This window comes from Tenrec ecaudatus, chromosome 4, assembly GCF_050624435.1.
Source record: "Tenrec ecaudatus isolate mTenEca1 chromosome 4, mTenEca1.hap1, whole genome shotgun sequence".
NCBI lineage: Eukaryota > Metazoa > Chordata > Mammalia > Afrosoricida > Tenrecidae > Tenrec > Tenrec ecaudatus.
The window spans coordinates 16,311,690-16,320,189 of NC_134533.1; the positions used below are offsets into that span (position 1 = coordinate 16,311,690).

General features: G+C 38.6%; 1 protein-coding gene across 1 annotated transcript; it reads left to right on the forward strand.

Moving 5' to 3' along the window:
- The first annotated feature begins 4,672 nt into the window (after positions 1–4,672).
- On the forward strand, positions 4,673–5,638 carry LOC142445652 (olfactory receptor 5B2-like). Its single transcript, XM_075547596.1, has one exon. It carries the CDS (start codon positions 4,694–4,696, stop codon positions 5,636–5,638), a length of 945 nt encoding a protein of 314 aa, XP_075403711.1. The 5' UTR covers positions 4,673–4,693.
- The last annotated feature ends 2,862 nt before the right edge of the window (positions 5,639–8,500 follow it).

Below are 8,500 nucleotides of genomic sequence, written 5' to 3' on the forward strand. Positions count from 1 at the left end.
ATTTACACAAAGGTAAATGAATGTTTAACCACTTTATATTGGAATTTACAAAACTTTCCTTCAATTGGTGATTGAATAAACAATACGTGGTGTTCAAAATGAAATCTAATACAGAAATTCAAAAGATCCCATTACCAATAAGGGTAACAATATGGATAAACAGCAAATGTGCTACGCCAGGTCAAAGAAACTAGTAAGTTCACACACTGTAAGATTCTATTTATGTGACATTCTTATGAAGGAAATCCTATGTAGACATAGTATAGCTTAAGGGTTGCTAGAAAAAGTGATTGAGAAAGAATTCCACCACCAAAAGATGAAGGAAATATGTTAAGATAATGAAAGTGCACCACATTGTGATTATGAACATGGTTATATGACCATAGACATTTGACTAACATCTTATATTGCATATTTTGGATATTACCATATGTAAATTAGAGTTTGAGTAGAAAATGAAAAAAAAGTTACAATAAAAGAAATGCACAGATGTGCTCACACACATCATATTCACTTATTTCCCAGGAGAAGCATAATTGCTTCTTCCCTGGGCGAGTGAAATGTAGAGTTGCAGATATCCTCAAAGGGGACAGCCCCTGAGAGCTGCAGGTTTTCATAACTCTACTTTGGTTCCCAGATATTATCCTCTGAAATATAAACATGACTTCACATGACATCATTTTTGTGAGACCAGACAATATACAGAGATCCTCAGGTGACCATGTATTCAAATCAATGGTGAGAGTTGTTGGCACACATGCCAAGTTTCCGTAAACTGATCATTAGCATTCTTGTTGGACCACAGCAGGGAAAATAGCAAGAAAGAAATTATGCTGACTAACTTGAAAATATGACTGCTCCATGAGTTGCTTTATAGACCTTCCTCGTTTGTTCTTTACAGCCACAATTCCGTGACTTATGTGGATGGCATGTATTTGTTATGTTTATGTAGCACATAAAGAGGGGGGTAAATGGCCTCTCCCAGGGCAGAGGAAAGGCGTGGTACACACCGGGTTTCGATCTAGATTCCCGACTGGCTGCTATTGTTCTTCTCTCCCTCTTTTCCAGCCTTAGAGACTGTGGAGCCTTTTGACCTGCCTTTGAGGAAGAACTTTAGTAACATTATTCCATGACTGCATTTCTGATTTCAAACTCAGAATTTACAGTTGCCTTTCCCTTTTTATCCATGACTAAGGTAAGCGTTTCGTTTCATGTGCAATTTTAGTAATTTAATCCATGTGAAATTATAGCTATTATAAGCTATTTGAGCCCAGAATTAAGTGTTATAAACATTTTTCTAAAAATATGAGGTAAGGCAGGTATGAAACTACCAAAATTTTCATCAGTATGTGCTTTAAAGATTGAAACATCATATTGCCTTGACGACAAAAATAAAAGAGCATTATGACACATTCTCACTGAGTAGGTCAGAACTTCATCCTGTGCACTATTTGTTAGTCTCTAATTGAAGATAAAACATAAAAAGAAAGAATTGAAGGATACGTTTTTAGCTATTGAGTGGTCTTAATTGATCTACTCCGAGTGGTCTTTTCAGTAGTCATACTCTATTTTGGAGCCCTGGTATCAGAGAGGGTTAGGTCAACAGTTCCAACCCACTAACTCCTTGGGAGAAATATCTACAACCTTGGGAACACATAGAGACAGTTCTTCCCGAGGTCTCTATGAGTGGACGGCAGTGAGTGAGTGAGTGAGTGAGTGAGTGAGTGAGTGAGTGAGTGAGTGAGTGAGTGAGTGAGTGAGTCTCTATTTTAAGGATCCCTACTGGTGTCTGAGATAAGTGTTAGACTTTCAACAATAGGAGGATCCCTGGTGGTGTAGTGATCACGCACTAGGCACGGGTTGGAAACCATCAGCAGCTCTATGGGAGAATGGCTGGGCTTTCCACTCCTGTGAACAATTTCGTCTCAAAAAACCACAGGGAATCACTATGCACCAGCATTGACTCGATGTCAGTAAGTTTGATTTTTGGTTTCAAGGCAATCCAACCACATCATCTACTTTGTGAGAGAGTTGACGCTATCTGTCCTCTTAAATATTTACAGCCTAAGAAACTCTAGGAGTCAGAAGTGATTCAATGACACCTAACAACAACAAGCTCTACAGAGGGTCACTGTATCTCAGAATTGACCTCTGGCATGGACTTGGTTTTTGAATTATAGTCACTATTAACCTTTCCACATAATTGCATGCTTCCTACTGCTCGTGGCTCTCCAAATACTGACAGTGCTGAAAGTACAGGACTTTTCATTTGTCAGACCTGGGTTTAGGCCTTGTATCTTAAACCTTCTTCATACTATATATTTAATTATAGAGTATCATATAAACTTATGAATCTTTGGCAGTAAACAGAACTTAATAATGTTATATAACTTTCAAGAGTATTGTAAGATTTCATTGAAAAGATGAGGCTATAATTACTAATATTATCATTGCCTGGTGGGCATAGCATAGGCTCCAAATGCTCATGTGTCTCTATCAAAGTTGGGAAAATCTAAGACCGTAATAATCCAGGCTGATAAAATGAAGTTTGAGGAGAATTATTGATGAATAGTGGTTAGTAGAGAATCATTGTCCTGCCAAAAATTTCATATTCAAACAGAAGGTATAAAGTGTTGTATTTGAACACTACCTGATTCAAAGATGAAAAATATAAAACATGGGACTTTTCCTAATATAGGTCTCATAAAAAATGTCCCCTTGGTCTATGAAATTAAAACCTTGATCTCTGCAAATCAGCTATGGGATAACAGGAAAGAGAGACAAAAATGTGTTTAAATATATTTATTCTTTCAACCCAAGTTGAATATGGATTTCAAAGAATAAAGGAAGCATAAGAAGGCCTCATATGAACCTGGTTGGGATAGCTCCTCAGATGGGATGGGGATGCAGAGAAAGAAAGGGACGAAGAATGTTTCAATGAAACAAGTCTGTAATGAAAACCAAGGATGAGGATAACAGATGTAAATACTCATATTCAGCCACACTTTAAATCACTACCTACCTTCCTCAACACCAAAAGAGAGGCCACGTTTTATCATAATATCATCCCTAATGTTATACCTAACACTAATTTATCCTAATGTCATACCTTATATGAATCAGTTATTATAGACCCATTTTCTCTCATTTATAATCTATTATCTCATTTAATGTTCATTCCAATACCTTGATGTGGGTCTTATGACCACCTCTATTTTGGGGATGGAGAAAACAAGGCTCAGATGAGTTAGGTTTGGATCAATCACTCCTATGTAATAAATAATAGGGCTGAAATTTGGATCCATTTCAACCTAATGCATATGAGGGGATACCCAACAAAAAAAAAAAACCCAAACAAAACCGGAATTGTGCTGAGCTCAGTGGAGCATTCATACTATGTATTTTTTTCCCACTAAGTGAGCACCATGCACCTTGCTCTGAGGTAGTGCACCCAGTGGTGCTACCTTCAAAGGTTCTCTCTGGTCACAGTGAATTTTTTTGTAAAAGCATTTTCTATCAAACCTCATTTTTTGTGTGATGGCCAATTTAAGAGAACAGCTTTGGCTGTGAAATTTTGTTCCCTGCAGAAACAGTTGTGATTTTGAACACAGCTTAGAAGAACAGTGTCATGGGAAAAACTCAAGTGTACAAGTGGTTTTCTCATTTCAAGAAAAGTGAAAGGTTGATTAATGACAAACCTCGATTTGAACATCTGTCAGCTTCACAAACAGACAAAAATGTTGACTTTTAGTGTAATTGGTGTTCATGCCACCAGGTCAGACTGTCAATGATGCTTTCGATTTAGGGATTCAGAAAAGATAGCTATCAGTGTGCAACAAAAATGACCTGCTTTGTTGCAGACAGGAGACTGGGTTTGCCACAACAACAATGCACCTGCTCACACAGCCATCTCAGTGCACCAGTTTTTGGTAAAAACCACCATGCCTCTCTTACCCCACACACTTACTTACCTGACCTCGCTCAGTGCAACTTCTTTTTGTTTCCACATATGAAGAGGGACATAAAAGGACAGTGATTTGATGACATTGAAGAGTTGAAGGAAAAAAACGAGGGAGGTGCTATGGGGCATACAAACAGATGAGTTTGAAAAATGTATCAAGAATGGAATTGCAGATTTGGCAAAAGTATTAAGTGTAATGGAGAGTATTTTGAATGTGATACGGTTGTTTTGTAAAGAAATTGAAATGCATAGTTTTGATAAAGAAACTTTGGTTTTACGATGACATGTTTCAGTTATATGTGCATGCCCTTGCTGCTGAAGGTATACCATCACATCTGCTATACCTATAATTTTTCAACTACTTTGATGTTTATCTCCAAATACTGAGTTTAGAAATGTTAGATACGGAGTAATTTTAAATTGAGCTAGAGTCGAGAAATCCCTGTTCCAAATTATTTATAAAACTTAAAAATTGGATAGATATTCCAAGAACTTCCATCATTGAATTGCACTAGTTAGTAATGGTACAGATAATTTGTGCACTCAGTTTTATTTTTCAAGGCCATGCTTTATGTATGGAGAGTCTTGAAGTACAATTAAGTTATTGCTTTAATGAAATCATGCATGCAATATTTATATAATTCCATTTCGCCCGGAGATCTCTTCTCTGCAACAATCTCTTCTGTTATTCTTCATTGACACAGGGCATTTCTTGATTCCCAAATAATATCTATGGAGAACAGCACTGAAGTCACTCAGTTCATCCTTCTAGGACTAACCAATGTCCCTGAGCTTCAGGTCCCCTTCTTTATAATGTTCACTCTAGTTTACCTAATCAATCTGTTTGGGAACCTGGGAATGATTGTGCTGATTATACTGGATTCTCGTCTCCACACGCCCATGTACTTTTTCCTCAGTCACTTGTCTCTGGTGGACCTTTGTTACTCCTCGGCTGTCACTCCCACATTGTTGGCTGGGCTTCTTAGAGGAGACAATATCATCTCCTACAACGCATGTGCTGCTCAGATGTTCTTTTTTGCAGTATTTGCAACTGTGGAAAATTTCCTTTTGGCATCCATGGCCTATGATCGTTATGCAGCAGTGTGCAAACCCCTACATTACACCACCACCATGACAGCAAATGTGAGTGCTTGTCTGGCCATGTGTTCCTACACCTGTGGCTTCATAAATGCCTCCATCCACACTTGGGGTGCCTTCAGCTTGTCTTTCTGCATGTCCAATGTGGTCCATCATTTTTTCTGTGATGTTCCAGCAGTCATGGTTCTCTCTTGCTCTGATAGACGTGTTCATGAGTTGGTTCTTATTTTTGTGGCGACCTGTAATATATTTTTTGCTCTTCTCATTATCTTGGTTTCCTACCTATTCATATTTGCCACTATCCTAAAAATGCGCTCAGCAGCAGGTTATCAGAAGGCTTTATCCACCTGTGCTTCTCACTTCACTGCAGTCTCCATCTTCTATGGGACAGTCATCTTCATGTACCTACAGCCCAGCTCCAGTCATTCCATGGACACAGATAAAATGGCATCTGTGTTCTACACAACAGTCATCCCCATGCTGAATCCCCTCGTTTATAGCTTGAGGAACAAAGAAGTCAAGAATGCATTCAAAAAGGCAGTCGAAAAGGCAAAATTCCCTACTGGCGTAAGTTCTTAATATTATAGGATGTACAGCAATCAAGTTTTTTTCTTTTCAGATTTTTTCTGTGAACTGGTTTCCATTTCAAATCCATGCTTCACTTAATTCCTAGGGTGGTCTTCTTCCTTTCTCAAAAGTCTGCTCTCCAGAATAAAAAAGCATCATACTCTGAAGTGTAAAACATACATGAGACTGGCTCAGTAGACACTTAAGAATTTTTAGGTTTTGATTTCCCAAAACCCTTTTCATAGCTTTATCTGTTCACATATTCATTTCATATGGTAATGTAAGCATATATTTTAATTCAGGTACACACAACTCCATCCAGAAAGTAAGCCTATTCAAGGACCATATGTGTACGCATATGCATTGTAGTGGAAATTTGTTAAATAACGAGAGTAGACTTGCTAGATTTTAATAGAAGAATAACAAATATGTGTATCAGGATAAAAACTAAAATATTTATTTGGTTGGCTAGTCAAAATATTTGTCTTGAGTCTAAAATGAGAAAAGGTATGAATTGTCAAATGAAAGTATTTGCTTTTTGTTACTATATTTTATTTGGAACTATGTAAATATAGACTTTTAATGGAATTAATTTCTTTTTTCATAAAATTATTGATAAACACACTATGGTCATGTGATAATTTCTGTAAGAAAATGATAGATGACTAAAACCAAGGGATAGAAATAATAGTTTTTTTCTGTTTATCTATATAAGGTCACCACCTCTTCTCCTTTTGTTTAGTTTTAATTTTAATGCAAGACTAATGATTATGAAAAATAAAAGTAACCATTTTTCTTACTGGAAATGATGTCAAGTGACTCATCACTAATTCATCAATACCTTGATTCTGGTTGACCTAGGGCATCTCTCATCACCACACATTATTTCTACTAGACCTGTCACTAAAAGTTAGTCTCAGAAAGCTCCTACAGGTGAGATTGAGATGATTATCCAAGAAGAAGTGCGCTATACTCATGAAGATCTACTCGAGTTTTAAAATATGTGCAAGCAGAAGCCTGGGGAATGTCCCTGGGATGGTTACTAAGCCTGTGGGATACTGGTGCACAAAATGTAATTTTAGACTGGTCTGAGTTTCTGGATATGGGACCCCTAAGTACAGACAATTCTTTCAATGTCTCTGCCAGAGAGGCTAAGAGAGGTTCTAATTCTTTATTTGGTTGGTTCAATGAATCATGGACTGCAAGATGACCTAAATTTGACCAACTTGAAGTACCTGACCTACCTTGGTACACTGTTAAAGAAGGCATCCAAAAGCTTAGAGAAATGTTATGTTGGAATGGATCTATCAGGATAGTCCCATAGACCCAAAATGGGGGTGACCTGAGGACATACCCTTTACCACAACAATAATGAACAAGTTTGTAAAGTGGGCCCAAGCATCTCTTAAGACTCCTGTAATTGCTATTTTATGTGCAACAAGATTAACAGTGGGCACTGCCCTAAGCGAGCTCTGACATTTGCCCACTTTGGGACTGATAGGGCATCGTCATAATAGACAACAAGGTTTCCGTAGCAATCAAAGCAACATGTCTTGTACGGAATTATGGCATTGACTACTTGGCCACGGTGTGCCAAGGAATGAAATAAATGGGAAACCTACTAAATATTTTACATGATCTATACAAGCGGAAGCATGGTAGATCAGGTGAACAGCAGAATAGACAGTCATGATCACTCAATCAGTTCCCAGAACTGAGCCAGTTTATAGAACTACAACCACTTGAATGAAGGGGAGGTTGGGTGCCTTTGAAGGAGGACCCTGCTACATCACCGAAAAGTCTATAGCGTTAGTCTTTCTTCTGCCCTTCCCCAAAGGGACCTGCGGCCTTTCACAAGAATGACTGATCACTGGGGAAAAAGAAATCGTCAAACGTTTCAGGGATTACTGGACACTGGCTCAGAAATGACACTAGTTCCAGGAGACCCATAGTGTTTCGTAGGCCCACCAGTCAGAGTGGGGGCTTATGGAGGTCAATTTATCTTTGGAGTTGTAGCTCAAGTATGCCTCACTGTGGGTTCGGTGGGCTCCCGGATCCATCCTGTGGTTATTTCCCCAGGTCCAGAATGCATCATTGGAGTAGACATGCTTAGTTACTTGCAAAACCCCCAAACTGGATTCTTGAAATGTGGAATAAGTCTTTCATGGTAGGAAAGGCCAAGTAGACACCATCAGAACTACCATTACCTAGGAAAATAGTAATCCAAAAGCAGTACTGCATTCCTAGAGGGATTGCAGAGATCAGGGCCACCATCAAAGACTTGCAATATGCAGGGTGGTGATTCCTACTATATCCCCATTTAACTCACCCATTTGGCCTGTAAAGAAGAGAGATGGATCCTGGAATATCATAAATTTAACCAGGTGGTGACTCCAATTGCAGCTGCTGTTGCAGATGTGATTTTATTGCTTGAGCAAATTATAATTTCTCATGGTACTTGGTATGCAGCTATTGATCTGGTTAATGCCTTCTTCTCAATACCAGTCTCAAAGGACCACCAGAACCAGTTTGCCTTCAGCTGGCAGGGGCAACAATATACTTTCAGAACTCTCCCCCGGGGGTACATCAATTCTCTGCCCTGTGCCAAAATTTTGTCCAAAGGGAGCTTGATCACCCGTCTATTCTGCAAAATGTCACACTGGTCCATTATATTGATGCCATCATGCTGATTGGACTCAGTAAGGAGGATGTATCAAAGATTCTAGATTCATTGGTACAATATCTGGGGAAAGAGTTGGGGAAATTAACCCATTGAAGATTCAGGCACTCTCCACCTCAGTAAAATTTCTAGGGGTCAAGTGGTGTCGAGCATGTCAAGATACCCCTACTAAGTTAAGAATACGCTTTCATTTG

Bases quoted from the DNA above. Each gene is read 5' to 3' on its own strand.
- LOC142445652 (XM_075547596.1), top strand. From the start codon at position 4,694: ATGGAGAACAGCACTGAAGTCACTCAGTTCATCCTTCTAGGACTAACC.